Source organism: Halichoerus grypus, chromosome 1 (assembly GCF_964656455.1).
Source record: "Halichoerus grypus chromosome 1, mHalGry1.hap1.1, whole genome shotgun sequence".
Classification (NCBI taxonomy): Eukaryota; Metazoa; Chordata; class Mammalia; order Carnivora; family Phocidae; genus Halichoerus; species Halichoerus grypus.
Genome location: NC_135712.1, coordinates 130,483,568 through 130,508,314, shown reverse-complemented (window position 1 = coordinate 130,508,314; position 24,747 = coordinate 130,483,568). Strand labels below are relative to the sequence as shown.

At 35.8% G+C, this 24,747-nt stretch overlaps 1 protein-coding gene across 8 annotated transcripts in view; it reads left to right on the top strand.

The window, feature by feature from the left end:
- TBC1D5 (TBC1 domain family member 5) overlaps window positions 1-24,747 on the top strand; it is a 567,676-nt gene that overhangs the window by 339,729 nt on the left and 203,200 nt on the right. For all 8 annotated transcript variants that reach the window (XM_078072157.1, XM_078072131.1, XM_078072109.1 and 5 more), the window contains 4 exons: window positions 4,658-4,746; window positions 5,983-6,033; window positions 6,127-6,196; window positions 12,154-12,326. In XM_078072157.1, the coding sequence (XP_077928283.1) occupies window positions 4,658-4,746; window positions 5,983-6,033; window positions 6,127-6,196; window positions 12,154-12,326 (383 nt within the window). The remainder of the gene's footprint in view (window positions 1-4,657; window positions 4,747-5,982; window positions 6,034-6,126; window positions 6,197-12,153; window positions 12,327-24,747) is intronic.

Sequence of the window (24,747 nt, the reverse complement as noted above, 5' to 3'; positions counted from 1 at the left end):
TTGTGTTGGCTTCTGTCATCAAGCTTATCTCTTCATTGTGCCCTTTCTTCTTCTCAATATTTGAAAATACCTCACAGTAAAAGATTTGATGATAGCAAACCAAGACAGAATAAAATTATCCCAAGTTATACATTTGTTTCCCATTTTTCTTTAGAGAAAGAAAAAAGTCGATTAAGAAAGTGTTATAATAATGGAAACAGGAACAAAAACATGATAACTGCAGTCAAACATTTGTGATGTATGTGGCCACTGCATTTCTAAGGAAGACTAGACAAGAATAGGGAAGGTCAGATTCTTGATAATTTAGACAAAGTCAATCAACTACTGTATAAGAAAGTATCATTAACTTACTCTTGGGAGTCCCTTAATAAGACTTAATTACTCCCTCTACATGTTTAAAATCCTATAGATTATTTACATAGAAATAATACCTTGCTAAAGAAGGACTGAATATTTAGCCAGATCAAATTTAAGAAAAAAACCTTGAGTTTCATCACAAGCTGTTAAAGCTATTATTTTGTACTAGGTGACACCCCGTTTAACATCGACCATATTGTTAATAGTTATGGGATTTTATTGAATTAATGAGACTGTTATCATGTAGTAGAATGTCTTGCTGAGTTAATTGAAACTGCAGAGATTATATAAATGGTATTAATGAACTTTGACTGCCTGATGCCTCAGCTTTAATAAAGACTGCTTGGTGGGCTAAATGAACACAGGCAGATAAAAGAACAGGTTCAATTTTGTGAGCCTACAGGCTGTTGATGAAGAAAACTTCGTTACCTTTATTTTCAACTGGCATGAGTTTGGAGTGCAGTGACTTCTAACGATCCAGCAGGGATAAAGGCTTTAAGCAAGCAGAATTGCTGATGGTATAGATGCAAGCAAAATACACATTTTGGGAACCAATAACTATACTAGCAATCTATTATGTTTTATTTTGCTTTGTCGTATTTACAGCATATTGAATTTATGATCATTCTTTCTAAATAGTTCTCCTTTAAAGATGTTTGTACATTTGCCACTTGTAATTATTAATCAGGTTTTACTAGTCTAGAATTAAGAGTAAAACTAACAATCTCTTCCAAGTCTGAGAAAATATCTCTAGTTTAGTTGGAAGTCAACAATGAATTTGTAAAAGGTTGTCTTAATGATATTCAGGGGACTCTTAATTTCCGTTACACAAAGAGCACCCTTATTTATTGGTTTGAAATATGATTTGTTATTCTGTTTCATTTTTCATATTGTAGTTCAACATTTACCAATATATTGCTATATGGAGAGGCAGATATTTAATCAGTCAGTGAGTACCTTCTATGTGCTGAGCCTGTAGTAGGAGCTGGATTTTTCTATCAACACATAGACATCACTTATCACAGTTTCTAATTGTATAGTCACTTCTCTGCTCATTTTATTATTGTGTGTCTTGCTCTCTAGACTGCAGGCTCCATAATGGTAAGAAACTTGCCCACTTCATTCACTTTTGTGTTCTCAACATTATCATAGATAGTTAATAATTTTTGACATATGAACTTGAAGACGAACTTTGCATGAGCAAGTGGAGAATCTGGAGAGAACAGTATCGCAGAAACTAGAGGGAAGAGAAAATTTAAAGAAGGTGGGAAGGTGCATTTAGGCAAGTACTCATTCTTATTAAACCAGCCATTAGTTAGAAAATACCTTGAGGGGGAAAAGACCCAATCAGAAGATCACCACCACCATCAGCAACAACAAAAACCTAGTAAAAAACTTAACAGTTTACAAACTTTTGGGTTGGAAAATCTGTTGTTCTTTAAAATATCTTCTTCAAGTTAATTTTAATGCAATGCCAGTAAAATGGCAGTATTTTGTTTAGCATTTTATTTAAATGATACTGAAGTTTACCTTCTAATTAAATTAAAACAGGCAAGATAACTTTGAGAAAAAGAAAAGAAAATATGGCAGAATAGAATGTTTTACAGCTCAAGTCATTAAAATAGTAAAGTTCTTGTTAAGAATGTACAAACCAATGGAATACTGGTAAAAGCCGAGAAAAAACGAGCACTAATGATTCAGTGTATGGTAAAGACAGCATCTCAAAACTCTTGGGAGAAGATGGGTTATTCAATAATTAGTTGAACTCTTTTGCAGAAAAAAATACAGATTTATTCTTTAGGACAAAACTAAATACCCGATTGGTAAAGAATTCAAGCTGTAATAAAGAAAAGTATGTACTCATCTAATCTCCATATAAGGAAAGCCTTTTCAGGCATGGAAACAAAACAAGAAGCCATGAAGGATGATGTATTGATCTGATAGTTTTAAAGTATAGAGATTCACGATGACATAAGATATCATGATTAAAAGACAAATGATAGGGGCTCCTGGGTGACTCAGTTGGTTGAGCATCTGCCTTTGGCTCAGGTCATGATCCCAGGGTCCTGGGATCCAGTCCCGCATCGGGCTCCCTGCTCAGCGGGGAGCCTGCTTCTCCCTCTGCTGCTCCCCTGCTTGTGCTCTCTCTCTCTCTCTGTCAAATAAATAAAATATTTTTTTAAAAAAAGACAAATGATAAACGTGGGAAAGTGTAACAAAAATGACTACAGGTTAATATCCTGAATTGGTGAAGAACTGTAACAAATTATCAGGAAAAAGGAAACACTTCATTAGGAGAAAATGGGCAATTCATTAAATAATAATGGCCAATAAAATTTTTGTGTCAGTCTCACTAGCATTTCAATAGGGTAAAACAACCATTTGACTATGAAGTTTTATAAGATTTTTTTTTTAAGATTTTATTTATTTATTTGACAGAGAGAGACAGTGACAGAGGGAACACGCTTAATGACTGAGCCACCCAGGCACCCCGAAGTTTTATAGGATTTAAAAACAAAACAAAACACTACAAGTTAAGATGTGTGAAGTGGCAGTTTTTATGCCCTAAAGTGAGGGAATTCTTTCTGAAGGGTAGCTTAATTGTATATATCAGAAACTTTAACAAATTTCTTTACTCATTCACCCAGAAATTCTACTTCTAGGGACTTTATCCTAAGGAAATCACAGAAACAGGCAAAAAGATTACAAGATATCTACCATAGTTTTTAATTTTTCTTTCTTTCTTTTGGTCTGTCCATCCTTCCATTTCTTCCTTCCTTTCTCCTTGTTTTTTTTTTTTTTTTCTTTTCTGTAGCTACAGTAATTCTTACATTAAGTAGCTATTTCTTTGATGATTAAATTATGGCACGTGGTTTTTGGAATAATTTGAGATTATTCCAGGAGAATAAACACCTCATATGATTTTAAAGCAAACTTAGCACTTAATTCCATTTTTTCTGTGTCTCTACCATGTTCCTCTAAGGGATAGTCAAATAGTTGTCTCAAGGTTTGTTTAGTAAGAAAATGGTTACATAAAAAGATTGAAGTGGTGTGTGGTAATTTGTCTTAATCACCAGAAAGTTGTTGGTGTGTCATAAATTATTTTGTACAAATGTCAGTAAGTCCTAATTCAAGTCTAGTGATAACTTACAAATGAACTCCGATAGAGTTTACTTTCATACTATTTTGTGATGATCACTAGCTTTTAAGAATGGGGTGGTACTTCTAGAATGTACAAAGGGTTGTGTGACTGCCCTTCCCATCATGGGAAGTCTCTGCTTCCGCCAGTGAAACTCTCTTTTCTTTGCTTCCATATTATATTTTTATTTCCTATTAAGGTGGTGTTTTGTCTTATTTTTTTTTTTATAAAAGATCATCCAAAGTTATTAAGGAAAAGGAAAATGATAATTTACTTTAAGAGGCAGAAAAGATTGGAATCTATATTTAACTTGCTAAAACATGTTTTCGGATGCTTAAGGGGGAAAAATCTTATAGTTAACAAGGCAAATTACTAATGTGGAATACAATAACGAATAAATAATGAATTTTTATAATATCCTTTTAGAGACACCTTAGTAACCAATATACTTTTTTGTTTCTGTGCCTATTCATGTAATCCACAGGTGAGCACCAATATAAGGAAAAAGCTAATACAATTGGTGAATTCACTAAATAAATTGAACAGTAACCTTATAGTTGAAGTAGACAGGAAAAAAAATTATGGTAGTTTTCAGATTAAACATGTTGAAAATCATACTTTGAAAACTTTGTTTGCTGTTATACCTGCTAAAGATTGTTTCTTTTATTATCCAACATTTCCAGCTAGCTGACTTCAGCTCTTCCTAAATCTACAGACATCCTAATTTTGAGCCATTATATAATGAAAACATTGGATGTAATTTCCTTAGGTCTACAGTTCTTAGTTGCCCTTCTTACTGCAGATCTTTACACTGCAGCTCATGATTATAATTTGCATAAATGAAATTCATATTTATGAGTACAGATCGTGAAGCAACTGACAGGTGCAAGGTTGTCTACCATGCCAATTTATTGTTTGTTGTGTCATTTAAAAGAGAACTGCTCTCCATGTTTTAAAGAAGAATTTGTGCTATGGTTGAATTGGAATCAAATTCTAAAAGTAAATAAAATCTCATTTTGTAGCTTTTCATTTTATGCATTTCAATGAAATATGTAAATGGTGGTGAGGATCAGTTGAAGAAGCATTTAACTAAGCCTATTCTGTCCACTGGTGGACTCTCAACATCCTTCCCCTCTCATTTCTCTTGCTCTTATGTTTCAGGGAATGCACGAGCTGTTAGCGCCTATAGTCTTTATCCTCCACTGTGACCACCAAGCTTTTCTTCATGCCAGTGAGTCTGCCCAACCAAGGCAAGTTTTTATTTGAGCTCTTTCTGTTTTTTCAGCTTTGCTGTAATCATTTTAACCTCGGAATCTTTTACATTGAAGGTACTTTTGTAAATTGTAAACATTTGGTTGTGTTTCATGTGGCTGATTGTTAATTCTACTTAATAGTTGTAGTCCTGGTTCAGCTATGGTACAAATTTGGAATCATAAATGTCTTTGCAAATCTTAGATCTGTGCCAAAGGAAGATATATAACTAATGGATCAAGTAGAGCAAATTTTTGTTATGATGGCAAAGTGCTAATGATTGGTAATATTCATATATACAATCCTCTCATGACCCATTCTTTCACTGTAGGCTGCATGAGAACCTTGTCTGTGAGATCCTTTCTCCCCACCAGGTTTCACTGAGTTCAGGTCATAAATAGGAGACCAGTACCCCAAAGGACCCCAGTCTGTAAATAAAGAAAAATGACTTGTCATGTTTTTGAGATACATTAATTTATTCTTCACAGCAAGTAACTTTAGTATTTCCTAGCTTCTTTTGAATTTCTCTAATTATACTGAGTTTGTGCATCTGACTAGAGTAACCATATCTTAATTACCTTTTCTTCAGTTATTCTAAAGTATGGTAAGGATGAAGTTAGTCTTGGGATCCTGTTTTCATGCCAGTTTTATCTTTTTAAAAGCATGTGTATACAATATACTTCACAGGAAAGTATAGATGTTTGAAAATTGCTTTTAAATAAGTTGGACATGCTGTTTTAGCAGTTTCAAGCCATTGAAGGTGAAAGCAACACTAAAATAGATTTGAAAGAGGTACTGTCACTAATTAATGGATGTTAAAATATAATAAAAACAGAAGCCATTGAAAGAAAATAATGTTCTGATAGGCTATATTTGACTCGTAAGTATTTTGTTTTGTTTTGTTTTGGAAAACAAGTGATAGATTGTGGAGTAATCAATTTATTCTAGATCAGGCACATTCAAGGAATCTATTATCACATTTTGTAGTTGTTATTTGGAGTAATTAGATAGTTACTTCATTCTGGTATAGACAAGGCACCTAATTTGATTTTGATCTTTATAGAAAGAAAGGATTTCATTTGTTAATGGAATTGCTTTTTTTATTTAGAAAGGATGATTTTTTTTTCATTTGCACACTATATGAAAGTTGGCTTATGAGGATAGAATAAGGCAACTTCTGCATCCCCTTCAACTAAAAAATTATACATTTTGATTATTTGTATTGCTTTTTTAAGTGAGGAAATGAAAACTCTCTTGAACCCCGAGTATCTGGAACATGATGCCTAGTAAGTACAAAAATTCTGTTATTTTAATTTTTTATGCTATTTCTACTTCATTGAGGGTTTAACATTAGCACTGTATTATTTTCTAATTTTTAGTGCGATGTTCTCACAACTTATGGAAACTGCTGAACCTTGGTTTTCTACTTTTGAGCATGATGGTCAAAAGGCAAGTGTTATAGTACAGATCTTTTCAATATATTTGAGGGAACAAATGATTTCAGTAAGTAGCAACGTCTAATCAGAGAATCAAAGCCATTATTATTACTATAAAAAAACAAAAATCTAAAAATCTATGGAATAAGATTGAATTGGGGATCTAAACCATATTGCTAATAATATTGGCAGAAATATAAAGGTAAAATTAAAAATTTCATGTGAATAGAAATTTTATTTTATATGTATATTATCCATGCAATAGAACTTCTTACTTGAAAAATTATTATAAATTTTGAATGACAAGTACATTTATCTGCTCGATCTATTGTTACACAAGTGAGTTGATAGACATTTTGTTACTGAAGCGCCTAGACAAACTGTGAAATAGGCTGTCTTATTTTTACTAATACATCACTGTTGAATTCACACATTTAGCTTCAATACCATCATTTATCATTTACTCTCTTTTATTCTTTTTAACTATAATTTTTATTATGTGTTATAACCAATATACCATAACATTGACCTTTAAAGTGTACAATTTAGGGGTGCCTGGGTGGCTCACTCATTAAGCGTCCGCCTTCGGTTCTGGTCGTGATCCCGGAGTCCTGGGATTGAGCCCTGCATCGGGCTCCCTGCTCAGCAGGAAGCCTGCTTCTCCCTCTCCCACTCCCCCTGCTTGTGTTCCTTTCTCTGTCAAATAAATAAGTAAAATCTTTAAAAAAAAAATAAGTAAAAAAGTGTACAATTTAGTAGTTTTTAGTATATTCACAAGATTGTGCGAATGTCCCTATTATCTGATTTGAAAATATTTTCATCACCCCAAAAGGAAATCCCATTCCCATTAGCAGTCACTCTGCATTCCCTCCGTTTCCCAGAGTCTCTGGCATCACTAATGTACTTCCACTTTCTATGAACTTGCCTATTCTGGACATTTCATATAAAATGGAACCATTGAATATGTGGCCTTCTGTGATTGACTCCTTTCACTTAGCATAACGTTTTTAGTGTTCATTCCTGTTGTAGCATGCATCAGTACTTCACTCCTTTTCATGGCCAAATAATATTTCACCATGTGGATATACTACATTTTGTTTATCCATACATCAGTTGATGGACATTTGGGTTCTTTCACTTTTTGGTTATTAAGAATAATGAGGCTGTGAATATTTGTGTACAAACTTTGTGTCTACATATGTTTTCAATGCTCTTGGCATTTCTCTAGGAGTAGAATTGCTGAGTTAACGGACATTTTAAACAAACATATATGCTAACTTAGAGATCATTATGGTGTTTTCATTGTTTTACACAATATTAGAAAAATATTAGAAAAAATGTCAATTATTCTGGCAAGGGATGTCATTAAGAGTTTTTGGTATATATATATATTTTCTATATGATTTATTTTATATTGATATAATTGATTGCATTCTGGTTAGAAACCATATATTATTCTGTCACTTTATTCCATCTCTTAAAAAAATGAAATGGATAACTAATGCTTTTTAGGCCTTTGGTCTAGATCAGGGCAGACTACTGCCTGCAGGCCAGTTTGGCCTGCCATCTGTTTTTATACAGCTTGGGAGTTAAGCATGGCTTTTACATTATTAAATGGCTGAAAAGCTATCAAAAGAAGAATAATATTTTGTGGCATATGAAAATTATATGGAATTCAGATTTCCATGTTCATAAAAAAAGTTTTATTGGGAAATAGCCATGTCTGTTTGTTTCCTTACTGTCTATCGCTGCTTGCTCATTACAGTGGCTCATTACAAAGTTGAGTAGTTGCAACACAGACGGTATGACCTATAAAGCCTAAAATATTTACTATCTGGCCTTTACAGAGAAAATTTGCTGATCTTCAGCCTAGGTGATAAAGTCTTTCTTTAGTAATATATCAACATGTTACGTTCTCTAAGGGTTGTTAGAGGTGAAACTTGTAAGCATATTTGATGAACTACCATGTTTTAGAACAATTACTTTATATTTGTTCTTGGCAGGAGATTTGATGAAGTCATAGACTTATGTGAAAATCAAAATTTTGAGCAGAAAGTATTTGAACACATTTAAATAAAAGCATCATGACCTCTTTATGCAGTGATCATTTTGTATTTTATAACTGACTCACAGTATCTGCAAAAGTGAATGATAAAAATGTGAGCATTACCACTTTTCAGTTTTACCCATTCATGTTGATATCACTGAATCAAGTTCATGAAAATGGCTAAGACAACACGAAGAAGGATATTTATTCATTTTATCAGGAAAAAACACATAGATGCAACCTCTGAACATTTATGTTACTTGTATATATCAATGAATAATATAGTCCTAAAAAGCATATCTAGTGAATCCCTCTGTCATTGTCCCCTTTTTATTCTATGTCTTGATTCTATCACCTTTTTTAAAAGAAGTTTGAGAAATTAATATACTACTGTCTTTCAGTTCTTCTAGTTCCCTTGACAATTCAGTTCTATCACTGTGCATGTTGCCTCGGCCAGCAGACATACTTTCCATAATGAGACTCTCTTGATGAAGAAAGCAGTGTGTTGCTTTACATAATGGTGTAGAATTATCTCGCTGAATCCTTGTAACAGTTTGTGGACTGGCACTGACCTGTAGAGCACATTTTGAGTACCACTTAATAAATGGTTAAAAAGATTGCTAGTTTTGTTGGAGCTTGTAGCCATCCCATATGATTATATTTGTTAAATGCAAATAGCATTTTTGTGGTGATAAATCTTTAAGATAAGGAATATCTTATATTAACTAAAATTTTCTCTTTTGGTTTCACTGTTAGATAAGCTGTTTACCATTTAAATGATCATGAGCATTACTTGTGAGTTTCTTAAATTTAAGAAATTTTGTTATAAGTATTCTGAGCACAGGGGAAATCTTTTCAAACTACATATTTAAGTCTGTAGTTCTTAAGCTACACATGAGTCTCTCTTCAGTATTTGATAAATGGACCATATAGGCTGTTGATTTAGTGACAACTCATTCTCTTCAACCTGGAAATTGATTACATTATTTCTTAAGTTAAACCTTTTTTAACAGGTTAATTTAGGATCAGTTCTCTCCAAAGCCAGTGATTGTATCTCTACAGAAGTGTGTTTATTCAAGACCCTTAGAAGATGACTAGGTGTAGTGATCTGTTTCCCACGTGGTTGTTAGAAACCCTACCTGAGCTCAGTGCCTTCACCCCACACAATATGGTATTCAGCCACACAAGGTTCTTCAGTAAAGAAAAACTACATAACTAAAATAAGCAAAAAGTTGAGTTGTTCATTTTTAAAGGAAAGTTGGCTTCAGCGTAAACAATATCTCTTGAATGTGAATGGTATCTTAAAATTAACGTGAATTCCCCCCCCAATTATTTCAATTTAATATCAGTAGGAAAAAAATTGAGCAAGAATTAAAATTTTTTAAAAATTATAGCATCCTGTCATTTGAAGAGAATACTTGATATTATAAAATCAGAAAATGGTATCTTGGTTGTACTATTTTTATAATAAACTACCACAACATAGAGGTATCTTTTTCTCCTGTCTATACAAATTAGCAGAAACTACTTGAGCCATAAAAATCAGTATTGTCTTACATCCCTCAGACCTACAGATGCTGGTGCAGACACTGTAGGAAGTACTAAAGACTATATTTCTTTTTAAGACTTGAAATGATCCTGGCAAGACAGATGGAACCTCTTCCAGGAAGTTTTTCCTAATGCTAACACATGCCCCTCATCTCTCTTTCTACCAGCCTGATTAGTCACTGCTCTTATGTGGATTTCTACGTTTTTTTCTGCATAGTCTTCCCCTCCAGACTACAAGGGCAAGAGCTTTACCTTTTTTATTTTTATTTTTTTAAAGATTTTGTTTATTTGAGAGAGAGAATGAGAGAGAGAGAGAAAGCATGAGAGGGTCAGAGGGAGAAGCAGACTCCCTGCTGAGCAGGGAGCCTGATTTGGGACTCGATCCCGGGACTCCAGAATCATGACCTGAGCGGAAGGCAGTTGCTTAACCAACTGAGCCACCCAAGTGCCCGAGCTTTACCTTCTTTATTTTGTCCCCGTGAATGTGGTCCAGTGATGATAAGATGATGTTCCTTTTAGAGATCTCATGGTTTAGGAACCAAAGAAGTAGAAACAGATACTGTAGAGGTAAAGAAGAAGATGATGAAATAGGACCTGACGCTTGAGCCAAATCTTTACGAACACTGGGGAGCTCCTCTGTGGAAACACTGGGGAGGGGATATTTCAGGTAAAAGAATGGCATCCCCAGGATCTCTGGAAGCACAGTGAGAGTAGAGGCTGACCAGATAATGAAGGCCTTATAGACCTGGCTCAAGAATTTGTCTTTTGTTTTTATTTTTGTTTTTCCTGAGGAGGGCAACTGGGCGTAATTTAATACCTGTTTTAGATGGATCACCAGGCATTTCGGAAGCTAGATTTAGAAGCAGACTGAATTAAGGGCAGTGAGACCAGTTAGGAGGAAAGAAATGATTAGGACCCCAAATCAGGTTATAACAGTAGAGCTGTAGGAGAGGAGACATAGTAAGAGTCTCCTGAGTGGTTCTGAGGAGCTAAAATTGGCAAAGTGGGTGTTCTTATTGGAGGATGGGTTAAGGTAGGCATGGGGAAATGATGAACATGTTTTTGAGCAGAAGATGATAGCTCAGTAGTAGGCCTGCTGAATTAGAGACCCTTTTGTAACCTAAGATTCCTTACCAACATATAAATGTATGGGAGAGAACCCAAGAAGGTTCTAGGTTATGAATACAGATTTGGAAGTCTTTGGAAAATGGGTATTGTTGTATGAGTATGATCACTCAGGGAATCACATGCAAGTAGAGAATTAAACTAGGACCAGACCTGTATGAAAAAGCAGCATTTGCAAAGCAGAAACAATAATTTGAGCTAGAGAAGTAGAGTGAGGGAGTGGCAGGCAGTCATAAGAGAATGATGCTATAAATCTCAAGATTGGAGAGAGGTAGAAATTGAGGACTCAACATAAGAAAGGTTAGACATAGGGACACCTGAGTTTCTCAGTCAGTTAAGCGTCTGCCTTCGGCTCAGGTCATGATCTTGGGGTCCTGGGATGGAGTCCCTGGTTGAGCTCCTTGCTCAGCAGGGAGCCTGCTTCTGTCTGCCTGCCACTCCCCCTGCTTGTGCTCAGTCTCTCCCTCTCTCTCTCTCTCTGAGAAGTAAAAAAATAAAATCTTGAAAAAAAAGGAAGGTTAGACATCATATATTAGGGGAAAACATCAGACTTGAGAGGGTGGTTGAAGTTTACATGAAAGCATTACAAGCAGTACAGATATATCTTTCTTAATGTGAGATTTGGAAGGGGAAGAAGGAAAGTTGTAGTTGGCCTACATAGATTTTTTTTTAATTATTATTCAGCTGTACTTTTGATCTGGAGAGTTTAAAAATCTTCCTACTTAGCTATTTAATTTGATCAAAGGACAGTTAGAAAATATCCTCTTTTCTAATACTAGTTTCCTTTATTTCCTAACTTTTTTATAGTTTGGAGAGCTCAAAGTAAAACATTTTTCATTTACTGTTTTTCATGTTTAAGTTTTATGCCACAAGAAATATGTTGTCATCAGAGTATTCCATTGAGGTCCTATGGCTGATTAGACAAACTAACTATAAACAAGTAGACTAGCAGCTACCACTACCTGTAGTGAAAAATTATCTTGAAATACTCAGTGTCACCAGAGAAACTGGTCAAGGGAATACAAGTAGGAAATATTTTAGAAGGCATTTCCTGGCCTTTATTTGATGAGCATAATCGTCTGTATGATGATCAACATATGATTCTACATTTAAGCATGTGTCATGAGATGATTAAAGTAGTTATTGGTTCTTATTTTCGCTCCCATTGATAAATACATTCAAGAATGATGTCCATATATTTGTTCATTTCATATTGAAATAACACATGCTCCATTTTTTTCTCTTTTTAGGGGAAAGAAACACTGATGACTCCCATTCCCTTTGCTAGACCACAGGATTTAGGGCCAACAATTGCTATTGTTACTAAAGTCAACCAGATCCAGGATCATCTACTGAAGAAGCATGATATTGAGCTTTATATGCACTTGAACAGACTAGAAATCGCACCACAGATATATGGGTTGTAAGTACTAAAGTTTAAGTTTCAGCTACATCTAATTATGACTTAATGGTGGTTTCTGTATGTCTCAGATCCACAGAAGGAGGACCAGAACTGTTCCCAGCTCCATTTCATTTCATATCTTTTGTGTCTTATGTGCCAGGCTCTGTGTTATTACTTTCACATACGATATTTCATCCAGTACTCACACCAGTCCTGTTAATTGAGTGTTGTACAGGGGGAAGAAACTAAGGCTAACACTGCGTTTAGACATATTAAATAGTGAAGTCTTAATTTGGATTCAGGAAGGATTGGCTCCATAATCTGCAGAGCCCAGTGCAAAATAAAAATGAATGCCCCTGTAAAAAAAAAAAAAATAGCAAGAATTTGAAGATGACAGCAGCAGATCATTAAGCCAAGCATTCTAAGAAGTACAGGGTCACACAGATCATACAAACATGAAGCTAGCCCCAAACCTAAACAAACCTATACTATATCCATGTGCTTTCCATTTTATTGGGAAGTGCTTTCTAAAAGTAAGATAAATGTTCCTCACAGTGAACATAATATGGTAATCATCTTCAGCCAATAACTTCTCTAACATACTATAGCAGAAGAATAGGGAGCCACTCCTCAGATATGTGTGTGTATTTGTATGTATATTTATTCAGTGGCTTACTTTATAAGGTGGGTAGGAAAATTAGAAAGATTGCAGTTTTTTTTTCTTTTTTTTTTATTATGTTATATTAATCACCATACATTACATCATTAGTTTTTGATGTAGTGTTCTATGATTCATTGTTTGCGTATAACACCCGGTGCTCCATGCAGTACGTGCCGTCTTTAATACCCATCACCAGGCTAAACCATCCCCCCACCACCCTCCCCTATAGAACCCTCAGTTTGTTTCTCAGAGTCCATAGTCCTTCATGGTTCCTCTCCCCCTCCAATTTACCCCCCTTCATTTTTCCCTTCCTGCTACCTTCTTTTTTTTTTTTAAACATATAATGTATTATTTGTTTCAGAGGTACAGGTCTGCGATTCAACAGTCTTACACAACGCGCAGTGCTCACCACAGCACACACCCTCCCCAGTGTCCATCACCCAGCCACCCCACCCCTCCCACCCTCCACCACTCCAGCAACCCTCAGTTTGCTTCCCGAAATCAAGAATTCCGACTTATTTCGCTCAGCATAATACCCTCCAGTTCCATCCACATCATTGCAAATGGCAAGATTGCATTCCTTTTGATGGCTGCATAATATTCCATTGTATATATATACCACATCTTCTTTATCCATTCATCTGTCAATGGACATCTTGGCTCTTTCCACAGTTTGGCTATTGTGGACATTGCTGCTATAAACATCGGGGTGCACATACCCCTTCGGATCCCTCCATTTGTATCTTTGGGGTAAATACCCAGTAGTGCAATTGCTGGATCGTATGGTAGCTCTATTTTCAACTTTTTGAGGAACCTCCATACTGTTTTCCAGAGTGGCTGCACCAGCTTGCATTCCCATCAACAGTGTAGGAGGGTTTCCCTTTCTCTGTATCTCCGCCAAATATGTCGTTTCCTGACTTGTTAATTTTAGCCATTCTGACTGGTGTGAGGTGGTATCTCACTGAGGTTTTGATTTGGATTTCCCTGATGCCGAGTGATGTTGAGCACTTTTTCATGTGTCTGTTGGCCATTTGGATGTCTTCTTTGGAAAAATGTCTGTTCATGTCTTCTTCCCACTTCTTGCTTGGATCATTTGTTCTTTGGGTGTTGAGTTTAATAAGTTCTTTATATATTTTGGATACTAGCCCTTTATCTGATACGTCATTTGCAAGTATCTTCTCCCATTCTGTTGGTTGTCTTTTGGTTTTGTTGACTGTGTCCTTTGCTGTGCAAAAGCTTTTTATCTTGATGAAGTCCCAATAATTCATTTTTGCCCTTGCTTTCCTTGCCTTTGGCGATGTTTGTAGGAAGAAGTTGCTGCGGCTGTGTTCTCCTTTAGGATGTTGATGGACTCCTGTATCACATTTAGGTCTTTCAACCATTTTGAGTCTATTTTTGTGTGTGGTGTAAGGAAATGGTCCAGTTTCATTCTTCTGCATGTGGCTGTCCAATTTTCCCAACACCATTTGTTGAAGAGACTGTCTTTTTTCCATTGGACATTCTTTCCTGCTTTGTCGAAGATTAGTTGAGCATAGAGTTGAGGGTCCATTTCTGGGCTCTCTATTCTATTCCATTGATCTATGTGTCTGTTTTTGTGCCAGTACCATACTGTCTTGATGATTACAGCTTTGTCATAGAGCTTGAAGCCCGGAAATGTGATGCCACCAGCTTTTCTTTTCTTTTTCAACATTCCTCTGGCTATTCGGGGTCTTTTCTGGTTCCATACATATTTTAGGATTATTTGTTCCATTTCTTTGAAAAAAGTTGATGGTATTTTGATAGGGATTGCATTGAATGTGTAGATTGCTCTAGGTAGCATTGACATCTTCTCAATATTTGTTCTTCCAATCCATGAGCATGGAACGTTTTTCCATTTCTTTGTGTCTTCCTCAATTTCTTTCATGAGTATTTTATACTTTCTGAGCACAGATTCTTTGCCTCTTTGGTTAGATTTATTCCTAGGTATCTTATGGTTTTGGGTGCAATTGTAAATGGGATCGACTCCTTAATTTCTCTTTCTTCTGTCTTGTTGTTGGTGTATAGGAATGCCATTGGTTTCTGTGAAATCTGTGATTTCAGCCATTTCATTGATTTTATATGCTGCCACTTTACTGAATTCCTCTATGAGTTCTAGCAGTTTTGGGGTAGAGTCTTTTGGGTTTTCCATATCAAGTATCATATCATCTGCAAAGAGTGAGAGTTTGACTTCTTCTTTGCTGATTCGGATGCCTTTTATTTCTTTTTGTTGTCTGATTGCTGAGGCTAGGACTTCAGTACTATTTTGAATAGCAGTGGTGATAGTGGACATCCCTGCCATGTTCCTGACCTTAGGGGAAAAGCTCTCAGTTTTTCCCCTTTGAGAATGATATTCGCTGTGGGTTTTTAATAGATGGCTTTTATGATATTGAGGTATGTACCCTCTGTCCCTATTCTCTGAAGAGTTTTAATCAAGAAAGGATGCTATACTTTGTCAAGTGCTTTTTCTGCATCTATTGAGAGGATCATATGGTTCTTGTTCTTTCTTTGATTAATGTATTGTATCACATTGATTAATTTGTGGATGTTGAACCAACCTTGCAGCCCAGGGATAAATCCCACTTGGTTATGGTGAATAATCCTTTTAATGTACTGTTGGATCCTATTGGCTAGTATTTTGGTGAGAATTTTTGCATCCATGTTCATCAAGGATATTGGTCTGTAATTCTCCTTTTTGATGGAGTCTTTGTCGGGTTTTGGGATCAAGGTATTGCTGGCCTCATAAAATGAGTTTGGAAGTTTTCCTTCCATTTCTATTTTTTGGAATAGTTTCAGAAGAATAGGTATTAATTCTTCTTTAAATGTTTGGTAGAATTCCCCTGGGAAGCCATCTGGCCCTGGGCTCTTGTTTGTTGGGAGATTTTTGATTACTGCTTCAGTTTCCTTAGTGGTTATGGGTCTGTTCAGGTTTTTTATTTCTTCCTGGTTCTGTTTTGGCAGTTGATACATCTCTAGGAATGCATCCATTTCTTCCAAATTATCTAATTTGCTGGCATATAGTTGCTCATAATATGTTCTTATAATTGTTTGTATTTCTTTGGTGTTGGTTGTGATCTCTCCTCTTTCAATCATGATTTTATTGATTTGGGTCCTTTCTCTTTTCTTTTTGATAAGTCTGGCCAGGGGTTTATCAATCTTGTTAATTCTTTCAGAGAACCAGCTCCTAATTTCGTTGATCTGTTCTACTCTTCTTTTGGTTTCTATTTCATTGATTTATGCTCTGATCTTTATTATTTCTCTTCTCCTGCTGGGTTTAGGCTTTATTTGCTGTTCTTTCTCCAGCTCCTTTAGGTGTAGGGTTAGGTTGTGTATTTGAGACCTTTCTTGTTTCTTGAGAAAGGCTTGTATTGCTATATACTTTCCTCTTAGTACTGCCTTTGCTGCATCCGAAAGATTTTTTTTTTTTTTTTTTAGATTTTACTTATTTGACAGAGGGAGACACAGCGTGAGAGGGAACACAAGCAGGGGAAGTGGGAGAGGGAGAAGCAGACTTCCCGCAGAGCAGGGAGCCCGACGTGGGGCTCGATCCCAGGACCCTGGGATCACGACCTGAGCTGAAGGCAGACACTTAACTGACTGAGCCACCCAGGCGCCCCCCAAAGATTTTGAATAGTTATGTTTCCATTTTCATTTGTTTCCATGAATTTTTTTAATTCTTCTTTAATTTCCTAGTTGACCCATTCATTCTTTAGTAGGATGCTCTTTAGCCTCCATGTATTTGAGTTCTTTCCGACTTTCCTCTTGTAATTGAGTTCCAGTTTCAATGCTTTGTGGTCTGAAAACATGCAGGGAATGATCCATATCTTTTGGTACCGGTTGAGACCTGATTTGTGACCTAGGATGTGATCTATTCTGGAGAATGTTCCATGGGCGCTAGAGAAGAATGTGTATTCTGTTGCTTTGGGATGGAATGTTCTGAATATATCTGTGAAGTCCATTTGGTCCAGTGTGTCATTTAAAGTCTTTATTTCCTTGTTGATCTTTTGCTTAGATGATCTGTCCATTTCAGTGAAGGGGGTGTTAAAGTCCCCCACTATTATTGTATTGTTGTCAATGTGTTTCTTTGCTTTTGTTATTAATTGCCTTATATAAGTGGCTGCTCCCATGTTAGGGGTATAGATATTTACAATTGTTAGATCTTCTTGTTGGATAGACCCTTTAAGTAGGATATAGTGTCCTTCCTCATCTCTTATTACAGTCTTCAGTTTAAAATCTAATTTGTCTGATAGAAGGATTGCCACCCCAGCTTTCTTTTGGTGTCCATTAGCATGGTAAATGGTTTTCCACCCCTTCACTTTCAATCTGGGGGTGTCTTTGGATCTAAAATGAGTCTCTTGCAGACAGCATATTGATGGGTCTTGTTTTTTAATCCAATCTAATAGCCTGTGTTTTTGATTGGGGCATTTAGCCTATTTACATTCAGAGTAACTATTGAAAGATACGAATTTAGTGCCATTGTATTGCCTGTAAGGTGACTGTTACTGTATATTGTCTGTGTTCCTTTCTGGTCTATGTTGCTTTTAGGCTCTCTCTTTGCTTAGAGGACCCCTTTCAATATTTTGTAGGGCTGGTTTCGTGTTTGCAAATTCCTTTAGTTTTTGTTTGTCCTGGAAGCTTTTTATCTCTCCTTCTATTTTCAATGACAGCCTAGCTGGATATAGTATTCTTGGCTTCCTATTTTTCTCATTTAGTGCTCTGAATATATCATGCCAGTCCTTTCTGGCCTGCCAGGTCTCTGTGGATAGGTTTGTTGCCAGTCTAATGTTTCTACCATTGTAGGTTACAGATCTCTTCTTCCGAGCTGCTTTCAGGATTTTCTGTTTGTCTCCTGAGACTCGTAAGTTTTACTATTAGATGTCGGGGTGTTGACCTATTTTTATTGATTTTGAGGGGGTTCTCTGTGCCTCCTGGATTTTGATGCCTGTCTCCTTCCCCAAATTCGGGAAGTTCTCTGTTATAATTTGTTCCAATATACCTTCTGCCCCTCTCTCTCTTTCTTCTTCTTCTGGGATCCCAATTATTCTAATATTGTTTCATCTTATGGTATCACTTATCTCTCGAATTCTGCCCTCGTGATCCAGTAGTTGTTTATTTCTCTTTTGCTCAGCTTCTTTATTTTCCATCATTTGGTCTTCTATATCACTAATTCTCTCTTCTGCCTCATTTATCTTAGCAGTTAGAGCCTCCATTTTTTATTGTACCTCATTAATAGCCGTTTTGATTTTGACTTGGTTAGATTTTAGTTCTTTTATTTCTCCAGAAAGGGTTTCTCTAATGTCTTCCATGCTTTTTTCAAGCCCAGCTAGTATCTTTAAAATCATCATTCTGAACTCTAGTTCCGACATCTTAGTAATGTACTTATTTTTAGGTCCCTGGCAGTCGGTACTGCCTGTTGTTCTTTTTTTTGAGGTGATTTTTTCCATCTTGTCATTTTGTCCAGAGGAGAATAGATGAATGAGAGAACAAAATGCTAAGAGGGTAACAATGTCCCCAGAAAAATATACATTGAAGAAGTCAGAAGATTCCTGAAACTGGGGGAAAAGAAAGGGAAAGAAAGAAAAAAGAAAAAGAAAAAGATAAAAACAAAGAAACAAAAAAAGGGCCAGAATATGATCAGATATGATCAGGTTGGTGTATAGATCAGTGCCACACACTAGATTTTGGGCATATTTTGTTCTCTTAGAAGAAAGTGCCTCCCAAAATTTTAAAGAAAGAAAAACTTATATATGTACAAAAATAAGGGTTACTATGATGAAGGGATAGAATATGACTGTAAAGATGAAAATTATAAAAGATTTTATAAAAGGAATTGATATTGTAAGAAGTTGGTTGAAAAAAGAAGAGGATTTAAAAAAAAAAGGGCGGGGAGCAAATGTGATCAGGCAGGAGACTAGAACAAAGCCATAAACTAGAGACTTAGTATATATTTTGGTCTGTTAGAAGAAACTGTATCCCAAAATTTTAAAGAGAGAAAAACTTATATATATATATACCTTATACCTATATATATACCTATATACCTTAACTTATATATATATATATATACCAAAAATAAGGTTAACTACTATGAAGGGATAGAATATGACTCTAAAAATGAAAAATAAAAAAGATTTTTTAAAAAAGGGATTGATAAGATGTTGGTTGAAAAAGGGAAAAAGAAAAAGTCAAAAAAAAAAGAGAGAAAGTTAAAAAAAAAATTAACTTTGAAAGACTAAAGAATCATGGGAAAAAAGCCATGGATTCTGTGTGCAGTATTCCCCTAGTGCTGGAGTTCTGCCGTTCTCATTGATCGGTAAACTCGGTCTTGGCTGGCTGTTCTTGCTGATCTTCTGGGGGAGGGGCCTGTTGCCATGGTTCCCAAATGTCTTTGCCCCGCCCTGCCTGGTCCGGGCTAAGTAATCTGCTCGGGTTTGCTCTTGGGAGCTTTTGTTCCCTGCAAGCTTTCCGTACAGCTTTGGAGGCCGAGAGTGAAAATGGTAGCCTCCCAATCTCCGCCCCAGAGGAGCCGAGAACTCAGGGCCCACTCGTCAGTGCACCCTCAGAGAAAAGCAGTCAGTCACTCCCGTCTCCCCGGTCTCAGGCCGCACTCCGGCTCACCCGGCCTGTGACCGAGCGTTTCTGTCTCTGGCACCCAACCCCGTGTGGAGTCTCCAAACCCAGCAGATCCCTGCGGTGTGCTCCCGTGCCGCTCCTCCCTGGGGAGGAAGGGGAGTCTCCCCGGATCTGCTGCTTGTTGGGTCCCTGCTGGAGGAGCAGTGGCCCGACTGGGCCGCGGATCATGGTTTATGGCAACCCCGAGCTGAGAGCCCACGCCTCGGCTCCGTCTCTGCAGCCAGCTTCCCTGCTCCGACACCTGGGAGCTCTGCCGCACTCAGGCACCCCGGTCTTTCTGTGACCCCGAGGGTCCTGAGACCACACTGTCCCCATGAGGGTTCCACCCCCGCTTAGCCACTGGAGGGACTTCCCAGAGCAGAGCAGACTTCTAAAAGTTCCGATTTTGTGCTCCGCGGCTCTATCACTTGCCAGAAGCGGCCGACGGAGGCCCCCTCCCACGCCGTCTATCCTCCCGAGTATCGCCTCGTCTTCACTTCTCCACACGTCCTACCATCCAGAAAGTGGTTGCTTCTCTGTTCCGAGTTGCTGCTATTCTTTTCTTTGATCTCCTGTTGGGTTCGTAGGTGTTCAGAATGGTTTGATCCCTATCTAGCTGAATTCCTGGGACCAGACGAAATCCAGGTCTCCCACTCCTCTGCCGTCTTGCTCCTCCCCCCAAAAGACTGCAGTTTTAATAAATATGAATTAATTGTGTAGTGCTACAGATAATAAAAGGATCCTTTATATTGAAACAATATAACATTTATAGCTAGTGCTGGGCATTTCCTTGGTAGATATTTTCTGCAATTCCATCCCTCAGGTAGAACATGGAAAATTGAGAAGATATTATTAAGATATATGTAATAAATGCTCAGTAAAGATGAATTCATTATTTGAATTACAAAGAATTTCAAATAAGTCAAAGGTTTCAGACCAGAGCAGAGGCTGTTTATTTAGCCCAAAGGAAAGCATATCATTGAATGTTTTCTTTATGTTCTCATGTGACACAGTCTTTCACTAATTGTAACTCAGCTTTCTATCTTCTTTGGAAACCCTGAACTGTGATTAAAGATATCTGCTGTTTGGTTTTAATGATGCTTATTTTCATTTCTGTGACTTAAGCTTGACTTCATCATTGAGAGCAGCTCCATCAGTCCTACTGGAAATGAGAATGTTGTGGGTAACATGGGTATTGGGCAGTACTATAAGTTATTAATGAGTCATCATTTACACTTAAAAGTTTGGCTAATGTGTTTGTGATTATAGACATAAAAATTTACTTTAAAACAGCTGTTGGCAAGGTCAGGAGATAAATTCTGTATTCCTCTCCACTGTGCACTCAAAGAAATGATTTATTCAAATACAAAAGCCCATTTTACACCCTCAAAAATTGTTTGCTAAACTCTAGATATTGGTCTTAAATATTGGGGAAAGAAATTAATGTTGGACATATTTGTCATTTCTTTGAAATGCTTTATCGTTTATTACCTCTTTGTCTGAGCTGGTGCTTTACATTGCAATGGTGGTGGCATGGGCTTGGGTAAGATGATTTATAAACCATTGTGCTCAAGTTTCCTTTTCAGACATTAGTTTCCATCAGCTTTCTCTTCATCATAATGATTCATAGAGCTTCTTTGACATCCCACCAGCACCTTCCCAATAAAATTCCATGATCCATGACATAATCACTCTTAATCCTTGCAACTTTATTTTTCAGCAGTACTGACAATACCAGGGCTTGCAGTAACCAAAGCTGACTCATTTATCCCATTATTTTAGTATAGAATCTCCTCTGCATTAACTAGAAATATACATATTTTTTTAATCTTTGAAGAAGTCATTCATTCTCTTAGTTCATCTCTACTATAGTGAAAGGAGTTTACTCCACTTAAATTTGATGGTATTATTTCTATTTGTGGGGTACATGTGGTCAAATTTTCCTTTGTCTTTATGCTACCTTCAGTTGTACTACTCATCTGTATACTTCCTGTTGATGACTGTTAGAATCTTTGAGGGCCGAAGAAAAATATGAGCATAATATGAAATAGCAGTTAGAAGCACAGGCTTTGAAATGAAACAGATCTGTTTAACCACTTTGATCCTTGGTTTCTTCATTTGTGAAATGGAGATTAAAAATAATGGTACCTACTTCGTAGGGTGCCTATGAGAATTCAATCATAATATGCAAAAATCATAGTGCTCAGTATGTAGTAAGCATTCAAGATATGTTTGGCAGTACTTTTGTTATCATTATCTGGCATTACCATTACTCAATTAGGATGTCACGGCTCTGTGAATATGATGTACTATGTGTTTCATGAACCTTTCCACCTCTGGCTTTCTGTGTTTTCTTCACCAAAGCATATGAGCTTCTACTTAAGTGGAAACATAACAGCTGTCTTTTAGACCAGTGCTTCTAAAGGGACCGTATAGAAGTTGAGGAATAAACGTCTAGAATCAGATTACAGCAATTTGTCACAATAATTTTGTGTCCTTAAAGCTAAAAAAAAATGTAGGTTTGCACCTCATGGAAATGAATTGAAATATTTATTTGGTTTTATGTCAGACAAGTAATATTCATCTAAATAATTGCTGATGCTACTATCCATCCCTGCTGGAAGAAAGTTGGTAATTTAGGCTGACATTCAATATTAATACTTAAAAACAACGAGTTTGCATTTTGAGTACTTTATCCTCAAGTGGACAAATATAAAATAATCAATTTTCAGTTAGTAAAAATTATTCTTCTTTAGGATGACATCAGAATCCATAACTACATCATCTGAAATGTGCTTTTGTATGCCAACTGTTTTTTTACAGAATTTTAGTTTTCAAACAAATATTTTCTTGTATACCAAAATACTATAACAAAATTAGGAAACGATATGATAAAAATGTCAGTAATGAATATGTCAGTGGGAAATGTTATCAGTATTAACAATTTGTGTAGAATGGGAAGTAAATCATAAATATGTGTTTATTACATGTGAGGAAAGTGATAGCAACATGAAATTATAATCCTGTTGAGTCCAGGTTTCTCATTCTAGTCAATCTTGAGCAGTTGCATGGTACATTAAATTTATTTAAATCTACCTTATAGGGCCGCCTGGGTGGCTCAGTCGATTAAGAATCCGACTCTTGATTTCAGTTCAGGTCATGACTTGAGGATCTTGGGATGAAGCGCCCCATTGGGCTCTGCGCTCAGTGTGAAGTCTGCTAGAGATTCTCTCTCTCTCCCTCTGCCCCTGCCCCTGCTCGCACGCATATGGGCTCTCTCTTGCTTTCTTTCTCTAAAATAAATAAATATATCTTTTAAAAAAATTTGCATTATACTATGGTTATAATTATCACTAAGAGAAAGATTTTGTAATTGCTCCATTTTTAAAAATAGTTTTTGTTCTGGTTTTTGTAAGAGAATATTATGTGGAAGTCTCCTGATATGGCAGATACACCATATACAAACATATTTGTTGCATTTTGCTAATAAATTTATTTAACAAAATTAGAATTAATAATTAGTGTAAAAATATTAATTGTACTAATATTGGCTAAAGTCATTCCAAATTAGCTTATCTTAATTTTAAATAAATTGATGGTATTTATCTTGAAATATGAGAATAATTACCCATGAGATCTTGAATATTATATAATAATTTGCTTATTAATGCTATTATTTTATGTACTTAAGTACATCATCCCCTGGATAATTGTAGCTGGTTTTTCTCTTACAAAATGTTAAATCAGTCAACTTACTATTTAGTTTAAACAAAATTAATTTGAAGTTAAATGTTCAATTCAATGTAAGTGATATTATAAAATAATATTTTCTAACAGTAATTTACACTGTGTTTTTCATTAACTTTATGAAAGATTACTCCTGTCGCACTTCAATCAAAGTTTCTCTTGCTTTAATTCAAATAATATTTTGAGTTGTCTTTTGTTTGCCAATTATTGATGGGTATTAGACTTACAAAAAATTAAGTTCCATAGGGGCCTGTCAATGCATACTGATTAATATCCAAAGTAAACATTGACTACATTATTTCCAACTTTCCCAAGTAATTCCTAAGAGTTGCTTTTTTTTTTTTTTTTTTGGTATTTTCATTTTTAGTATGAGAATAAGAATGTCCTGTGATTTCGTCACTTAGGGGTTATTTTTATGCAAAAACCTCTAAAATACAGTGTTAGAGTTCCATCCGTGAGTATGTACTTGTTTCAGTCCAAAAGACTCTTTATCACAAGAGATTCAAGTATAAAGATTGAATACCATTTTCATTTAATGCCATAATACTATTTTACAGAGAGACCAAAAATTGAAGTTTAAAAATAACAATTTTTGCTAGGCCAGAGTAACTGTGTTTTATTATCACCCTTAAATATATTGAACCTGTATATTTTCAACTACATTTTATACTTTGATATAAATAGAATACATAATAAGCATCTGTGGGATATGCAATTAATGTCACTTTTGAGGAAAGACCCTCATAACACACTTGGGCTTTGGTATTCTTAAATTATGAGCTCTTTACAACACTCATGGGATAAATTTCATATCTCCCAAATGTTTATTATACATCTTCCATTTCCCTTATTTCCTATTTTCTGGATTAGCAGTTGTTTTGCTGTGGTAGTTTATAGTATTTAATTGGGGAGGTTCTTGGTTACTGATTAATAATCTGGTAAATTTTGTGATATAATTTTAAAATATTTATATCGTAGCATATTCTAACACATATCAGAGTGTAATTATGACTACTAAGTTTTTAAACCTATATTTGATGTATAAATATATGATAAAAGTATAATTCTTAGTCATCAAAGTCACTATAGTTACCCACCTTAAAAATTCTGTGTCTCAACAGTTTAAACAGCTTTCTATTCTAAACACAGCTAATGATTGAAATATTCTTTTCTTTTCAGTGAATGTTATGTTATACATTAAATGTAAAAAACATAACGAGGGACTACAAGGTCCAATGATACCTTGTCTTATTACCACTTGAGTATTACTTCCTTTGAAAAAAATTTTTTTTCATTTCTATAGGAAGAATTACCATGATTAAAAATTATGGGGATGAATAATAAATTACTTGAAATAATGATAATAATTGTTAATATTTATTGTTTCCTTTGGGCTAGGCATTGTAC